Source organism: Euprymna scolopes, chromosome 40, assembly GCF_053919585.1.
Source record: "Euprymna scolopes isolate OS-2025 chromosome 40, ASM5391958v1, whole genome shotgun sequence".
NCBI lineage: Eukaryota > Metazoa > Mollusca > Cephalopoda > Sepiida > Sepiolidae > Euprymna > Euprymna scolopes.
Window position 1 is genome coordinate 14,914,504 of NC_136521.1, and position 20,000 is coordinate 14,934,503.

Genomic DNA, 20,000 nt, shown 5'->3' on the forward strand with positions numbered 1-20,000 from the left:
AGACCCAAAATTGTCGGAGGAGTTTGGTAGAGTTCTCAAAGGTAAAATCGTTGAACTTTTACCCCTTAATCGCAAAATTCTTCGTCAAAAACCGATCACATCGATGTTCCAAAATCTCAGTACACTGTATATCAAATTTCGAGTCTGTAGACTAAAAATTGACAGAGTTATAGCGTAGGGAATGTACGCAGACACACAGACACACAGACACGTTCACTTATATATATATATATATATATATATATATATATATATATATACATATATATATATATATATATATATAGAGAGAGAGAGAGAGAGAGTTATATATATGTCAAAACTAAAGTAAATTATAATATGAAATAATTAATATTTATAAAATAATCTCAACCAGATATAAAAGCTCGATAAAACCAAATAGGAGATAGAGCTTTTAATAAAAACAAGTAGTTAATAAAACATGTTAAAAAAAACGCTTGAAAAGCGTTAAAAATATATTTAATTTTAAAAAGGAAACGCTAAATAAGTGGATAGTCCTTAATCCGCGGAGTTTCGAAGAAATACTTTCTTTCTCATCAGAGAGTAGCAGTTAGCAAAATGCGGGACCGAATTTGGCTTTCAAAAGTATTTGATTAAACTACAAGTAAGACATAGATCTTACTTGATAACAAAACGTGAAGCAGAGGGAATACGCTGAATAAAAAAGTGATTTCACGTGAATGGATAGTTTGGTGAAGGGTAAAAAATCCAATGACAAAGATGCAGACTCCAAGAAAGTTAGTTAAATTTCCATTCGCACAGGTAAAATTCAAGGGAATGCATAATGGGAAGATGGTCCAAAGTAATCCAAAGCGCAGAAATCCGTGGAATAATTCACAAATAGGTACAAGGAAAAGGGAATATTATTAAAAGAAAAATAAAATGAGCGTAAAAATAGAAATGGAAGAAATTTACAACTCGACTGTTGAAGCAAGGCTGAATTAAGAAAAATGAGTTAAAAAGATGAAAAAAATGAGTGAAGAAGAAAAAAATGTTGAATGGTGATTGGAATAAATTTAAAATAGAAAAACCAATGTCAAAATGACCCAGACAAGATGACTTAAAGGCGCAAAATATTAAGCAAAAAAGAGGTCAACTGAAATTGACGAGTTATTATTTAAGAATAAAATTATCAGCAAGAGTTATTTAAGTACACCAAAGGAAATAAGAAAAAATATAAAATAAATACATAGACATCTATATACATACATATACACACATATATGAATACATACAATTGCACCCCACACACAAACACCCCCATATATATATATATATATATATATATATATATATATTTATATATATATATATATATATATATATATATATATATATACATATATATATATATATATATATATACACAACAAACACCCCCACACACATACATACATATAAGTAAATAGATAAATAACTTAAAAAAAAAAGTTTTAAAAATATTTAAGGGGAAAGGAAGGCATTTGACATTTATGCTAAATGAAGGATTAAACCAAATATTTTTCTTTCTCCTGGTGCGACTGGATAGGTTAGAGGTATTAGGATTAGTATTTTGGTATGCATTATATATATATATATATATATATACTAGCAGGGGTGCCCGGCGTTGCTCGGGTGTTTGGAGGTGTATGCTGTGCAAAAAAAGCAAAAAAAAAAACAAAAAAATTGTTAATTTTTTAAAACTTTGACCCCTATTATGGCCCCTTAAAATTTATAGTTTCGGGCTCAAATCACTTTATTAAGTTAGATCCAGGTTCAAGGAACCTATATCTAAAATTTCAAGTGTCTAGACCCAAAATTGTCGGAGGAGTTTGGTAGAGTTCTTAAAGGTCAAATTGTTGAAATTTGACCCCTTAACAGCCAAATTTCTGGCTGAGACCCGTCAACTCGATTTTCCCAAATCTCAGTACCCGGTATTTCAAATTTCGAGTCTATAGACTAAAAATTGACAGAGTTATTGCGTAGGGAAATGTACACAGACAGACAGACACACAGACAGACAGACAGTCAGACAGACACGTTCACTTTTATAGATATAATAGAAATAGATATATCTATATATACACACATATATATATGTATATAAGTACATAGGCAATGCCACATAACTTACGATATAATTACTACTTATCACTGTTACCATTATTAGTACTTAATATTTACATTCTTATTTATTAGAAATATAAAAGTTAAATGCGTGTATATATATTTTTTATTACATTTTCACCCCAAACAAGGCACATTGCCACTTTGATGTAGAAGGCTACTATTAGGGACATAAGCTACAGAGTGGGGAGTTGGGCAGCAAGATGTCGATTCACGTTACACTTGAACTTCTGCATGCCAGTAGAGTTGGGGAAGCAGGAACTTGGAAGGGAATTCCAAGACCTAGTGGTTCTGGGGAAGAAAGTACTTGAGTAGAAGGCTCTCTGACATCTAGGGATCTTTACTGTGAAGGGGTGAGATTTTGCTGCTTGTCGAATGTCGGTCGTATTTACGTAGAGGAGGTACAAGTGCTTGCAGTTCGTCAGAGCGAATATATATATATATATATTATATATATACACACAATTTTAAAAATTCATTTATATTATATAATACATTTTATACATTACTTATAGAGTTTTTGATTTTCTTTATTAATATATTCTTGTTAATTGTATACGATTCAAAAGCATCAGGATAACGCACAAATGCTTTTTAACTGTTTAAATATTTTAGTTTGATCCTTACCTTATTTTATCATTCTCATTACTAAGCTAGAAACCAGAGGTATGAAATCTATTAAGGCAAGGTATTCTCAGAAACTCTGACACAGTTGTTCCATGAAACATAAATACAGGTCAGGTATACCAATTATACGTCATACGAACTATTTTAAAAGGGAAATATTTTTTTACTAAATATTGTATAAACAAAAATTCCTTCCTGAATTTTTGTATCCAGAAATGTAGTTTGTGTCTTCTCCATGTTCACAATTTAATTCTATCTTTATGCAGCATACGATCAATTTCAAAGGGGAAAGAGTTTCTTTTACTAAATATTTTATAAACAATAATGCCTTACTTAATCTATATATATAAAAGCGAAAATGTATGTATGTATGTATGCATGCATGCATGTGTGTATGTTTGGATGTCTGCTAAAAACTTTCGACAGGCGCGACGAAAATTCACAAACTCGGTATCACATCGAAGCTCCATCCTTTGCTCGAAAAATATCGAAAAATTGGCCAAAAGCGTTAACTTTTTCACCCCGAAATCGATAATTTTCGACAGGGGGGGTCAACAAAAACGGTCCTCTCGTGACAATGACCGATTCTACGCATGCGTCAGATGACGTCGTGACCTGATTTACTTTAAATAGTTGAAACACTAAACAACTTTCATGTACGTTGCGTTAGCTCAGTTGGTTGAGGCCTTGGTTCATTATCGAAACGTTTTGGGTTCGAATCGTGGTGTGAGATGTTTTTTTTTCCGATTTTTTAAATTTAAATATTGAACCAGTGTTATTTAAGCCATTTTTCACGTAACGTTCTTTTTTCTGCTTTTTTTACTTCATTCTTAGCGACACCCAAAAACACCCGGGTTCCCACCGATTTTCTAAATTTTAATATCGAAACAGGCTTATTCAAGCCATTTTCACGTGTTCGTTTGTCTGTTTTCATCGTTCGTTTGCCTTACGTTAGTTTTTTTGTATGTGTTTTTTTATTGTTTGATCGCCGCATAGCGGGGAAAACAGAAACTGGCTTATGCAACTTGACGTTGTCGCACCTGCTAATTTCGGTTTATAAACGTCAACTTAACAAACTTATCAATTCATCTGTTCTCGTGGTGGAGATGGTTAGGTCGCAAGGTTTAATTTTCCATTTCCTTTCCACCTCCGCGTCAAACGTTCAAGCCTACATTTATACTAAAACTATTTTTTTTCATTTACACCTCCAAACAACCGGCCAACGTTTTTTTTTAACAGGGTTGTTTTAATCTACCCCCCACCAACACACACCTCCAAACACCTAGGCAACGCCGGGTAACCCCGCTAGTTATCAATATATATATATATAAAAGCGAAAATGTGTGCATGTATGTTCGCTTTTTATGTATGTCCAAGAAAGGCTTTTTTTCAGAGAAGCGGTCGGTCGGCTCGCAACTTCTCAAAACTTTTTATATCACATATAAATCATAATATCTCCGAGTTAATAACGGAGCTAGCCTGCCTATTTAATTTGCTCGACTTCGGGAAAATAAATATTCAACATTTGTCGCTCGCCGCATGTGGATTAGGCTTTTTCCTATAATAAGAGCGACACTAATTCTGGAGGTATTTTTCGGCTATCGCCGAAAATGTCCGAAAGCAATCAGATTTGATCAATGTGGAAATATTTTCCTTATTGTATTAAATTTGGACCCCAACAATATCTTGGGAAAATAAAAATAAAAAAAACGTTCCCGCAGTAAAGGAAATACTATCCCGCAGTCAAAGTCATTAAAACGTGCACCTGCCAAATCTAAGTAATTAAATAAATGCAAACGTATTTCCGTTAGTATCTCGCCGTGGGCCAATGGTTAACGTCGATTTTTTTTCACACTTTAATTTCCAACTTCGCCTCAAGGGTTCGGGTTCGATCCTCATACTCACCTACCAAAACATTTTTTATTTTAGCTTTCCCTCTGGGAGTTTTGATTTACCCAAAACCACACACATCTTCAAACATCCGGGCAACGCCGGGTACCCCCCGCTAGTTATATATAATCCCAGAAATGTACTTGTGTTTCAGTTTAAATTTTAATTCTAAGTTTTTGTATATATAAGACGTTTATTTTTTTCAAACTCCTCGTTATAATTTATACATATAAAGTAATCAAAAAAATCACTTCAAACCATGAAAATTATATGTTTTAGATATAGTATTTTATATTTGTGCTGACATATATTTTGGAGGAAAAAAGGTTGCTAATATATATATATATATATATATATATATATATATATATATATATATATATATGTAAAAGAGATTTAGAAGGCTGTCACAATGCGAGGAATGAATTATAGTCGCTGTTGGTAAGAAGAGACGAGAACAAGTGGCGATTTACAAATCAATAAGTACATATATATATATACATATATTTTAATTTTTTTTATATATATATATTTATTCAGTTGTATGGTAAAATGTCTTACTTGTAATTCATGCGACGTATTCCATTATTAATTTCGGAAAAATTTTCCCTTTTCAAATGGTGTGCGTAACAGGTCGATTCAAAGCATGCTGGATGGAGGGCCGGAGGTTGTGAGGCCTCGGGGCAAATGTGAGTAGGGGATTTATGTATGGTGTGATTAGGTAATTAACATGTTTATAAATTTGCTATTTTTATTTGTTTTTATTTTTATTTTATTTATTTATTTATGTTTTTGTTTATAACTTGTTTTAGCGTGAGCTTTTTTTTATTGTTTTCTGTATGTTGTCTTTATCATCATTATTATTTATTTATTTTAATATTTTCTGCTGATGTGTGGGTGTCTCTGCTTTTCTGGGTCACTTAAGTCGCTGCTGGGCTGCGTCCGGTCGGCTACTGTAGGGGCGGGCTGTGAAAGAGGAGGAGAGATCGGGGTTGGCAGCTAGGTGTTTAGGTTAGTGTTGCTGGGGGTAGGAAGATAGGTGAGGGGAAGGGAAGGGGAATAGGGGTGACATTCTTTGGGAGTCATTAATTTATTTATATTCATGAGTGGTAGTAGATTTTTATATTTATTTATTTTTTTTATTCTAATTGGTTTGTATTACTTCGGCTAACTTTTAATTTTAGCTGGTTTGTATTAACTTTTGATTTTAGTTGGTTTGTATTACTTCAGTAACTTTTAATTTTAATTAATTTTTTTTAAATTAAATATATACTGCTGTTTTATTTATTAAGTTTCTTTTAGTATATTATTGTTATTTTATTTATTTTTTATTATTTATATGGGAGGAGGTTGTGGTAATGTCCTGTTTGGAATGTGAGGCGGGCTGTGAGATGTGTGCAGTGGTGTATCTGTTCTAATGGGTTATGGTTGTAATGGTAAGTGTTAGGTGGGAGCCGTGCGTAGAGTTATATATATATATGAGTGGTAGTAGATTTTTATATTTATTTATTTATTTATTTATTTTCATAATTGGTTTGTATTACTTTAGCTAACTTTCAATTTTAGTTGGTTTGTATTAACTTTTGCTTTTGCTTGGTTTGTATTACTTCAGTAACTTTTAATATTAATTAATTATTATTATTATTACTTATTTTTATTATTTTTTAAATATATACTGCTGTTTTATTTATTAAGTTTCTTTTAGTATGTTATTGTTATTGTTATTTATTTATTTATTATTATTTTTTTATATTATTTATATGGGAGGAGGTTGTGGTAATGTCCTGTTTGGAATGTGAGGCGGGCTGTGAAATGTGTGCAGTGGTGTATCTGTTCTAATGGGTTATGGTTGTAATGGTAACTGTTGGGTGGGAGCCGTGTGTAGAGTTATATAATGAATGAAGATCCGAGCTCCAGTCTGTTATTGAGTTCTGGTCGTATATATATATATATGTGTGTGTGTGTGTGTGTGTGTGTGTGTGTGTGTGTTGGCACTAAAGTCTATATGAATACAGATTTGCAGGATCTAATTCTATAGTTTGGAGTAATATTTTGCTTCTTATTTGCAAATAACTTTTTTCTTATGAGATAACTTGTAAATATTTTGAAAATACATTTAGAAACACCCGTTTTGCTGTTTATATTTTTACATAAGAAAGATTTAGAGGTTAAAAAGTTTATATATTTACCTTTACCACTTTCAAAAGCAAGATCCACAGTATTAGTATTGTTTAATTCTTTTATAAGGTCTCCATGTTGAATTTTAGGATATAACGTACAAAAATCATACGTCGCTGTAGATTTTGACTTTATTCTAGAATTAATGTTATGTAAGTTCTCCTTTACGGAGTGTGATTTTTTTACCATACAAAATAGATTTATATTGATATAGAATTTTCTTTTCTGGTGGAAATTATTTATTTGATTAATATTAATTTAAACGCTTTAGATATAGCTTTACTTAAAGGTAATGCAAGTCTTTAAGGCTACAATAACCAAACACTAACGTACATGGAAATTTCGTTTTTTGTCTAACTTCAGTCCTAATTTTTCACTAGTAATAATATTACTAAGACTATTTAAATTATATATATATATATATATATATATATATATATATATATACATATACATATACATATATATAGATATATAAACATATATATACATATATACAAACATATATATATACATATATACATACATATATATACATACATATATATATACATACATATATATACATATATATACATATATACATATATATACATATATATACATATATACATAGATATATATACATACACATATATACATATATATATATACATATATATACATATATGTATGCATATATGTATACATATATATACATATATGTATACATATATATACAAATATATATGCATATATATACGCACATATATATATACATATATATATATACATATACATACATATATACATATATACACATACATATATATACATACATATATATACATACATATATATACATACATATATATACATATATATATACATACATATATATACATACATATATATACATACATACATACATATATATAATCTATATATACATATATACATACATATATTTACATACATACATGTATATATATACATATATATAAAATAAAAGATTTTAATAATATTTAAAGGATCCAATATCATGTGTCTACAGACATTTAAAAATATTTAGCATGTATATAGAGCTTGTTAATAACAGAGTTAATTAAATGGCAAATTTAGTTTTGTGGAAGTTCTGTTAAGACATCTTTGACGGGCAAATTCAGTCTGATAAAATTTAAACTTTTATTAAAAACATTTTACGAATAATATCTGTATTTTATGAATAACATAACGACATAAGTAGTAACACGATACTTACGAATTAAAAAATATTAAAAGGAATAAATTTATGTTCTATTTACCATGTCCTTCGTCAATAATATTATATTCCACTGAAATTAAAAAAAAGTAATTTTAAATGTTTTTATCTGTACAACAGAATAACTGATAACAATTAAACAAAATTAATATTCTACTAACCTAGGTAAGTCTGAAATCGTTGACACAATAAATTTAGGTATTTAAAGGTTATAAAACCTCTTTGTACACTCCAAAAGTCATCTCTTTATCTCTCTCTCCCTCTCTCTCCATATATATATATATATATATATATATATATATATATATATATATACATACAAACGTATAGATACATACACACATACATATCTTTTCATACATACATATATGTACATATATATACATATACACATATATACATTTATACATACATATTTATATACATATATATCGATAAATGCACACACATATATATATAAACATATATATCTATACATATATATATACATATCTATACGTATATGTACATATATATATCTTTACATAAATATATACATATCTATCTTTACATAAATATATACATATATATCTATACATATATATATATATTTATACATATATATACACACATATATACATATATATCTACACATATATATATGCATATATATCTTTACATAAATATCTATACATATATATGCATATATATCTATACATATATATATATACATATATATCTATATATACATATCTATACATACATATATATACATACATATATGTATGCATATATATATCTATACATACATATATAAATACATATATACATATATATCTATACATATATATATATACATATATATACATATATATCTATACACACATACGTATTTACATATATGCCTTCATATATACATAATATATATCTATAGATATAAATTCGTATACCTGTTTGTTTATTTGTTTGTTCACAATTTGATTAATATATACAAAAGGTCCATTTTTTCAATGCGTCATTCATTCGTATATATAGTATGATTCTTGTAAAACAGACGATTAAGAAATGCCGTCATTTGCATATTACATTAAGGGAAATCAATTCATTAAATAGCGTTGTGTTAGTTTTTTCGATAGTGAGATAATTTTTTAAGTTTTCTCTTTAAGGTTTTTATTTAAATTTGATTTATATTTATAACATATTTAATTTAATTTATTTTTACTAACATCGATTTTTGTTTTCTTTTTCGGCGGATAATCAAACTAAAAGTAATTAACACAAACTTGAAAACATTATTTTTGGAATCGGTTCAAATAAAACCATTTCCGTGATTTTGCAATTAATGTTTTGGTCCAGTGGATTTTTATTTTAAAACGAACAACCAATCCAATTCAACTACGATTTAAAACCAAAATAAAAAGAACTTTCATTTACGTTTTTTTACCAGTTTTGTTTCTTCACATTTTTTTTGACATCGTAACGACTATTTTTTTTTTCTTTTAATAACACAATAATCATAACTCATCATTTTTATAACATAAAAACGTCTATTTAGATTAACACAAATTCTATTTGAGTATTTTTGATACTGAATTATTTACAGTTTGTTTTCGTTGCAACAAACCGTAATAACACATCTTTCTAAACTGAAGGAGCATAGAAGAAATTCGCTTAAACTGGAATATAGTCATAAAAAGGTGCTCAATATCCGGGGAATAGCTTCGTAACCCTCCTGCTGAAATATCTGGTGGAGAGTTTGCCACGTATTTCTGCTTTTTTCGGGGGGGGGCATTTTCGTGTTTTCATTCGTTCGTTTATTTTTGAAATTTTTGTTGGGATAATGATGGAGTTGGCACATAATCATGAAAAACTGTTCAATATTTTTAGTATAGCAGGAGTGGCCAAACCGAACTTCATGTCGACCCTGACAACACTGGGTATCCATGCTAGTACATATATATTTACATATATATACATACATATATACATACTTATATACATATAAATATTCATACATATATATACATACATACGCATCTATATATACATACACATATATATATGTATACATGCACACATATATATACATTAACATACATTTATATATACATACATATGATGATTGCAACGTCTTGTCAGACGAGTGCCACTCCCTCAGAAACTTAAGGTTCAGGAGCCCAAAAATGACTTTATATTTGTTTTATAGTCCTATTGAATTCACACGCTCAAGCAGTCATAACACTGAAGACGCTCATTGAGATCAATTATTACATGCTTCCTCCATTTCAAGCCTCCACACGTCACAACTTTTCTGTCGCCACAGGACCATTTTTATAGACAAATGCCTGAGAAATTATCTATACACAGATGATGTTACAGAGTCTTAGCTTTGTACGGCAGCTAAGTTACTCTCTCGGTTCAAAACGTTGAGATCCAGCAACAAGCAAGAGCAAGATAGCCAGCAACAAGTTAAACTGCAGATCAGCTTAATGCGGGTACTGGTCTCCCGCTTTATGGTTTTTTAAATCAGAGATTTGTTTTTCCTAGAAAGGTTGCCTTAACTATGGCTTACGGGAGCCCTCTTCACCCCAATACAAACATACATACACACACGGTGCTAGTTGACCGTTGACCTCGAAAACGGGTTCATTCGCCCTTTGGAAGGTCTTGTTTTTAATCCTTCAGGGAGACTAGCATCTCTCCTCACCAAACAAGTCTGGTAGGGGAACCAGGTTAGTCGCCGGTGACCTGACCATGACGCAGGTAGTACTGGGTTACATGGTACCAGTAGTATATGACATGGCCTGACACGCATATACATATACATATATATACATATATATATACACATACATACATATACATGCATATATTTATACATATACATACATATATTTATACGTATGCATACATATATTTATACATGTACATACATATATACACACATTTATATGCATACACATATACACATAAATATACACACATATATGTTCATAAATATAAATATATATACATATATACATACATATATATACATAATACATGTATACATATTTACATACATATATATAACTGAACATGCATATACATACATAAACATACATATATATACATGCATATATGATCATTGCAACGTCTTGTCAGACGAGTGCCACTCCCTCAGTCTCTGAAAGTCCATGAGCCCGAAGATGACCTTTCTTTAGTCCTGCCACCGAATTCACACGCTCAAGCAGACATGACATCCTTCGCATACATACATATATATATACATATACACACATACATACACATGCATACCCATAAACATACACACATGCACACATCCATACATACATACACAATACATATAACACATACATACAAACACAAAAACAAATATACACACATGCACACACATATACATACACATATATACAAACATATACAAATGCATACACATATACATACATATTCACATACATATACGTAGACATGTATGCACATATGCATACATACACATAAAGTTACCTACATATACCTACACATACATACATATGCACTTATACGCATACATATATATGCATATATACATATACATGTACATACACACATAAACATATATACACAGTAAATAAATAAAAATATATACACACATACATACATAATATGTATACAAATAGATATACATACATACATACACATATAGATATATAGAATGATGGCAGATCAATTATTACATGCTTCGATCGAAATAAACATATACACGTACACATACAAGCATGCATACATAGAGATGCACGCAAACATACATGTGCAAGAACACACAAAAACACAAATGACACCATGCATATACACACATGATGATTGAAACGTCTTGTCAGACGAGTGCCACTCCCTCAAACACTTACACTCCATGAGCCCTGATATGACTTTTTTTAGTGTTACAGCGAATTCACACACTTAAGCAGACATGACACCGAAGACGGTCATTGCTATACATAAATATATATACGTACACGCGCACACACACACACATAAACACACACATATATCCATAAACATACACACATATATACATATATAAATACATACCCGATACAAAATACATGTACATACACACATGCATACATACACAAATACATACATATATATGCGCACATATACAAATAAAAACATACATATAAATACATATACACATACAAATGCGTACACATATATTCACATATACAGACACATACATTTAACTACATATACATACATATCTATGCATTTATACACAAACATACACATATGCATATATACACATACATATACATACATACACACACTAACATATATATACATACAAACACACATAAACATATATACATACATCTACACATTGATATATATATATATATACATGTACATATATAAACATACGTACACATATACGTACATACACACACGGATACATATAATGATGGCAGATCAATTATTACATGCTTCCAGCATTTCAAGCCTACACGCGTCAAAACTTTTCCATTGCAATGGGATTATTTTTTATTGACAAATGCCTGAGGGAGTATCTATACAAAGATGATGTTACAGAGATTTAGCTTTGTACGACAGCTAAATCTTCCTCTCGGTTCAAAATAATGAGATCCAGCAACAAGCAAGAGCAAGATAGTCAGCAACAAGTGAAACTGCAGACCAGCTTAATGCGGGTACTGGTCTCCCGCTTTATGGTTTTTTTATTTTATGTTTTTTTTATTTATGGTACTGGTCTCCCGCTTTATGTTTTTTTTAAATCAGAGATTTGCTTCTCCTAGAAAGGTTGCCTTCACCACGGCTTACGGGAGCCCTCTCCAACCCAATACACATATACACACACAAATATACACGGTGCTAGTTGGCCGTTGACCCAGAAAAAGAGTTCATTCGCCCTTTGGAAGGTCTTGTTTTTAACCCTTCAGGTGTCTGTGTGTAAAGTCATGTCATATACTACTGGTACAATGTAACCCAGTACTACCTGCCTCATGGTCGGATCACCGGCGACTAAACTGATTCCCCCACCAGACTTGTTTGGTGAGGAGGGCGGTAGTCTCCCTGAAGGATATATATACATACACATATATAAACACATACATACATATATATATACATATGCATATATATATACATATATATACATACATATATACATACATATACATACATATATATACATACATATAAATACATGCATATGTATACATATATACACTCATACATATATATATATACATTCATACATACATATACATACAGACATATATACATACGTATATATGCATACATATGTATACATACATATATATAAATACATACATATATATACATGCATACATACATATATACATGCATATACATATATACATATATATATATACATACAAATACATATATACATGTATATATACATACATATACATATATACATGTATATATACATACATATATATATACGTGCATACAAAAATATGCATGTATACATATGTATGCATGCATACATATATATACGTGCATATATATACATGCATACATATATATACATGATGATGATTGCAACATCTTGTCGGACGAGTGCCACTCCCTCAGACAGTTAAAATCCATGAGCCCAAATACTGAGGGAGTATCTATACAAAGATGATGTTACAGAGTCTTAGCTTTGTACGACAGCTAAGTCTCTCTCTCGGTCCAAAATGTTGAGATCCAGCAACAAGGAAGAGCAAGATAGCCAGCAACAAATTAAACTGCAGACCAGCTTAATGCGGGTAATGGTCTTCCGCTTTATGTTTTTTTAAATCAGAGATTTCCTTCTACTAGAAAGGTTGCCTTAACCACGGCTTACGGGAGCCCTCTCCACCCCAATACACATATACACACACACAAATATAGTCGGTGCTAGTTGGCCGTTGACCCAGAAAAAGAGTTCATATATACATACGTATATATATACATACATATGTACCCATACATATATACATATATATATATATATACATATATATACACATGTATATATATACACATACATGTATATATACATATATATGCACACATATATACACATACATATATATACACACATATATATACACATACATATATATATATTCATACATATACATACATATATATACATGCATACATATGCATATATATACACGCATACATATATATATGTTTTGGAAGTTTTGAATTTTTAAACTATGTAAAAAAAGAACTTATTTAACTTTTATATTTTTAAGGTATTCGTTAGAAAACTATTAGGTCACTATGGCAATTAATCACCTGCAATTACTGCATCAACTTGCTCTCTCATGAATTAACAAGTCATTTAATTAATCTAGGTATCATCATTTGTTTACCTTGAAACACTGTTTAAGTGATTAAAAAAAACTGTGATGGCTCCCTAGCATTGTTGATAAAATACCACCTCCCTTAATACGAACTAAAATATGATCAAGGTATTCCATCTAGTTATCTAATCATTGTTAATCTTGCAAACCTGTTTCTGTTATACAATTTTTTTCTTTACATGGATACTTTATTAATTTTTCAGGGTTGTATTCATAAGATTAGGATTAATCCATTTAAATAATTAACCCTTAATATTATTAGTCCTTCACATTTACATTCTTATTTATTAAAAATATACGAAATTTATATATTAGGAGTTTCAGAATGTCATAGATTGTATAACAAATTCCACAGCCAAACAACGTCGCAGCTCACAAGAGCCATGACAGTCAACGATCTGGAAGTCCAAGACTCAAATTTCGCCTTCATTTGGGGTCATCAATTAGACACATCCGAACTCAGGATTCGAAACTCGAGCCTTTTACATGCGAGGCAAGCACTCTACCAACTGAGCAAACGTCCCGCACACAATAATTTCTATAAACCAACACAGATCAAGTAAACCGCGCCGAAATCCGACTGTGAAATGAACCTACTTCGTCTCGACAAGGGACGCGGTCATCCAACCAGCTAATAACCCCAAGCTGATGTCTCACAAGTAGGAGTTTTTAACTCGAAAGGACGATGCCATCCAGCAATGCTAACAAAACGAGCAACTTATAATAGGATTTTCAGCATGTGAGAGATTGTATATAATAAATTATATATATATATATATATATATATATATATATATATATATATATATATATATATATATATAATGGGTTAAGTAATTCCAACAAAAGAAAGATGTATATTTAAATAAGGGAGTAGTCACCAACAATGTGTATTTTTTAACATTATTTTATTATTCCGTGTCTTGGTTTTTCATTGAGAATTATGTTTCGATCATTGTAATAATGTTTTTAAGTCATTGAAATCGTTTTTTCGAGCGTTTCAGACGTTCTGTGAAGCGTCCTCGTCAGAAATTATTTTCAAATGTGTTGGAGATGTAAAAAATGGCAATTTTCGTAGTTCATTTGAAGTGTTTCCAAGGGGTGGAGGCTCGTAAGTGTTTATTATTCATTGGCATGTTCAATTTTTATTACTCTTTTATTGGGCTTGTCGGGGCCGCTTGTCGGATCGCAGTCACCTTCCTAGGAAGTAAATAACCTCATAATACTATAAAACAGTATACACATTCTCAAACCAATAAAAGCAAACACACACACGCACACACACGCACACACACGCACGCACACACACATACATACACACACACACACACACACACACACCCTACCCTACCCTACCCTAAAGGAAAAGAAAAAAACACTAACAGAAAGAGAGAGTGACTACAGCCAGGTCAGCGTCCCCGACAAGCCCAATAAAAGAGTAATAAAAATTGAACATGCCAATGAATAATAAACACTTACACTTTAATACTACCGTAAGTACATAGTTAGTAACACGATACTTTCGAATGAAAGAATAATACAGGAACTAAATAAATTTCTATTTACCATAATCAATCGAAGAATAAACATCTGGACCTGAAATAGAAACAAGTAATTTTAATTTCAAATATTTATATACAGTCCTGGTCAAAATCATAAGACCACTTAACAAAGTGTTTACGCATATTATCGAATTTTTAATCAAACAAATGGTTGAAACCATTGCCAAAAGGGAAAATATGATGGAAAAAATTAAATCTGCTTCATTCGAAACATTAACCCTGATCTAATAATTATTTTTTTAAAAACAAACATCTAATAAGAGAAAATGCACGTTTCTTATATTCTTAGTACAGCAATCCACTCCAAAGTGAAAAAGAAGGGGAAAATGAAAAAAAAAAAAAAATGGTACTCTTGCAGAATTTGATCTGGATCCTCGAGAGTTTCTGTCAATCATGGTTTGGGCTCGATCAACAATCAGTGGATGAAGCCGAACGTAGCAAAAATGTTGAAACGCTAAATGTTTTTTTTTATTGTTGTTTTCTGTATACAAAAATGTGAGTTAGTAATTAATATTTGGGTGAGGGGGTGGTTACTATACACAGATTCAAAAAGTTGTCCAAAAACAAATAAATGAAAGCAAAGGTAAGGTAAGTTACGTTTCTACCTAACTGGATAATTGTTTAGTGTTTTTATGTAATGTAAAATGTTTAATCGGTTCGAAAAACAGAAATGGTCGCGGACTCTGTTGATTACGTTAAGTTTGGGAAAGTAAGTTTAAAACTAAAAACTATACAAAACAGTGTCAGAAACTCACCGAATATATGTTACCATGACATAGACTGGCATAATCGGCGAGTGTCTGACAGTATTTTGCATAGTTATTTAGTTTTAACTCACTTTCTCTAACTTAACGTAATCAACAGTGTCCGTCACCATTTGTAGCTTTCAAATACACCGATAAACACTGTTTTTCAAGCCGACTAAACGTTACATTAAATGAAAAGGGTTTATATTACTAAACACAGATACAAAGAAGTTGTCAAAAAATAAATATATAACAAATAAATGTTACCAAACGCAAGAAAAGTAAATGTTCTACCTAACTGGATAAGCTTTTAGTGTTTTTATGTAATGTATAATGTATAATTGGTTCAAAACATTCAATGTTTATCGGTATATTTGAAAAATACAAATGGCGGCAGACTGTATCGAACATGTTAAGTTTGGAGAAATTTTGGGAAAATGAGTTTAAACTAAAAAACTATACAAAATACTGTTAGGAACTCACTCAATATATGTTACCGTGACGTAGGCTGGCATATAATCGGTGATTTTAAACTTTTGCTCGATACAGGTGACGACTTTTAAGAATCCCTTTTAGTGATTACTTGGTTTGAGGATATTTGTACAACTAAACGGCAAATCTGCTAAAAAAAATCCGGTATTATTTTACTTTAAGGCCCGTTTCACGTTCGTATATAACGAAATATTTTATTGTAGATTTCGGTGTGCTAAAAACGAATCTGCAAATCGTTTCCGTAGCAAAAAGAAAGTTTTCATGATATTCATGAAATTACTTTTCGAAAAGTGGGTGATCACTTTTCAATGTAAATTTAACTTCGAATGAGCACCCACTTTCTGACCAACTGAGAGAGGGGTATTTTTCTGAGTGTTTCTTGGCTAAAAAGTTTTTGTTTGATTTCTTTTGCATGGTAATAACCCCTGAACTCTGGGACTATTTTCCATTTCACAGCCGTAGCCTTTGTTTACGCTATGCGTAAGCATAAACGAAAGCTGTTTAGCCAATAAACATGGGGAAAAATCCTCCTCTCTCAGGTGGCTAGAAAGTGGGTGCTCATTTTAAGTTAAATTTATACGGAAAAGTGATCGCCCACTTTTCGAAAAAGTAATTTTTTCATATCATAAAAACTTTTTTTTTTGCGACGGAAACGGTTATATACGAACGCGAGACGCACGGCCCTTAATGAAAAATTATATAAAAAATCCGGGAATAAATAGTTTTCAATAAAAACAGCAAATGAATTCGATAGAAAAAAAGGCATGCTATCTTTTTTATTTTATTTTTCTGTGTGTTTCCTGGCTAAAAAAGTTTTTTGTTTGATTTCTTTGCATGGTAATAACATCTGAACTCTGGGACTATTTTCCATTTCAGACGTAGCCTTTGTTTATGCTACGCATGAGCATAAAGGAAGACTGTTAAATATGCACTCGCATTTTGACTTACCAAAAATCATTTAAGCCAATAAACACGAAAATAAATGCCCCTTCCTCAGGTGGCCAGAAAGTGGGTGTTCATTTTAAGTTAAATTTACATGGAAAAGTGATCACCCGCTTTTCGAAAAAAATTTCTTCATATTATGAAAACTATTTTTGGTACTCCTTGAGCGTTGAGTTCCATGGTGACCTGCAGAATTATTTAATGGTCGTTCCCTTAGTCCCCCTCCCTTAGTAAAGGCTAACGGATGCGCACGTAACATTTTTTATTCATTTACTTACGTGGCGGAGTTATACAACCATCACCCCCATGCGAATTTCTATACTAATTGTTTTTTTAAAATTTTTTCACTGGATTATTATTGATTGAACACTAACCAGATTATGAAAAAAAAATTGAAAAAAAAAAAATCATTTCAACATTTGAAAGGGGTGCTCACTTTTTATTTATCACGTTCTTGTAAATCGGTCAACCATTTTTTTTTTCTAAATACGGAAGTATCTTCGGGAGATATAAAATGGTCTCATGTTGACGAAGCAATGTATCGGGAGGCGTACAGGATGGGAAATCATTGGTAAATTTTCAGATTAGGTCCACCGCCACAATTTTCTTTTACATGACGACTTGTAATGGTTTTCGACTATGCTGAATACGAAAATCGCATTGAAACTTTGTAGAAATAAGTAGTTATCAAGATATAAAAAGTTGTATCATGCATTGTATTCTTTAGCGGCCATCTTTTTTACGCGCGTGCCTTTGTTTATGGTGTGGGCACGCACGTAAAAAGATGCCTCCCCCAAGAATACAATGCATAATACAACTTTTTATATCTTGATAACTACTTATTTCTGCAAAATTTCAATGCGATTTTCGTATTCAGCAGAGTCGAAAACTTATAAAAGTCGCCATTTTAAAGAAAATTGTGGCGGTAGACCTAATCTAAAAAATACCAAATTATTAAACATTTCTCCAGCATGCTAGTGAAATTTATAATATTTAAAAAAAAAATTTTTTTTTTCAAGTTTTGAAAATAAAACCCCAAAAAACAAAAACCTCACCATTCATAAAAAACAGATAAATTATTGTAAAGAAACAACCACAAACTAACCTTTCATAAAAACAAATTATTAAAAAAAAACAAAAAAATAACAGCCACAAACTGACTTTTAACTAAATAAGTAAAAAAAAAAAATAAATAAAAAAACTCGAAACTTTATTTTCATAAAAACAATAAAAAAAAGTCATATTCATTTTATTTTTTTTCTTTGAGAAACAAATATATTTCTGACTTACAAATGCGGTAGAGGCTCATATTATTTTTACTTTCTATGATTTTGATATGCCCGCGTTTTTATTGGTTACAAAATGGGTGAGTGATTTATCAGAACGTTGTAATTAAAAAGTGAGCACCACTTTCAAATGTCGAAATAATGATTTCTTTTTTCAATTTTTATTTCATAATCTGGTTAATTAGTGTCCAATCAATAATAATCCAGTGAAAAACAATTTAGGTAGCCATGATCTAATTTAGTGTTTTAATCTTAAATCCCCAAAACAGTGTTTCGTAGTAAACAACTAATGATCCCTTAAATTAACATTAGGACTATTGTGAATTAAAGAGAGCAATTTGATTCAGTGATTGCAGGCGATTACATGAGTAATGCCTTTATAGTTTTCAAACTAGTAATTAAAAAATATAAAAATTAAATCCGTTTTTTACATAGTTTTAAATGTTAATACACTTTAAAATTCATAAATTTATAAAATATAAACATATATATATATATATATATATATATATATATATATATATATATATATATATAAATATATATATACTAGCTGTACCCGGCCATGC

At 30.6% G+C, this 20,000-nt stretch overlaps 1 protein-coding gene across 8 annotated transcripts in view; it reads right to left on the reverse strand.

The window, feature by feature from the left end:
• LOC145265389 (inter-alpha-trypsin inhibitor heavy chain H4-like) overlaps positions 1–20,000 on the reverse strand; it is a 126,324-nt gene that overhangs the window by 33,671 nt on the left and 72,653 nt on the right. For 2 of the 8 annotated variants that reach the window (XM_080121200.1, XM_080121199.1), the window contains exons 13-14: positions 15,970–15,999; positions 8,106–8,135 (exon numbers count right to left, since the gene is read on the reverse strand). The exons of 2 other annotated variants lie outside the window; for them this stretch is intronic. In XM_080121200.1, coding sequence (XP_079977326.1) covers positions 8,106–8,135; positions 15,970–15,999 — 60 coding nt within the window. The remainder of the gene's footprint in view (positions 1–8,105; positions 8,136–15,969; positions 16,000–20,000) is intronic. 4 more of the 8 variants (XM_080121205.1, XM_080121202.1, XM_080121203.1 and 1 more) reach the window with 2 other exon arrangements.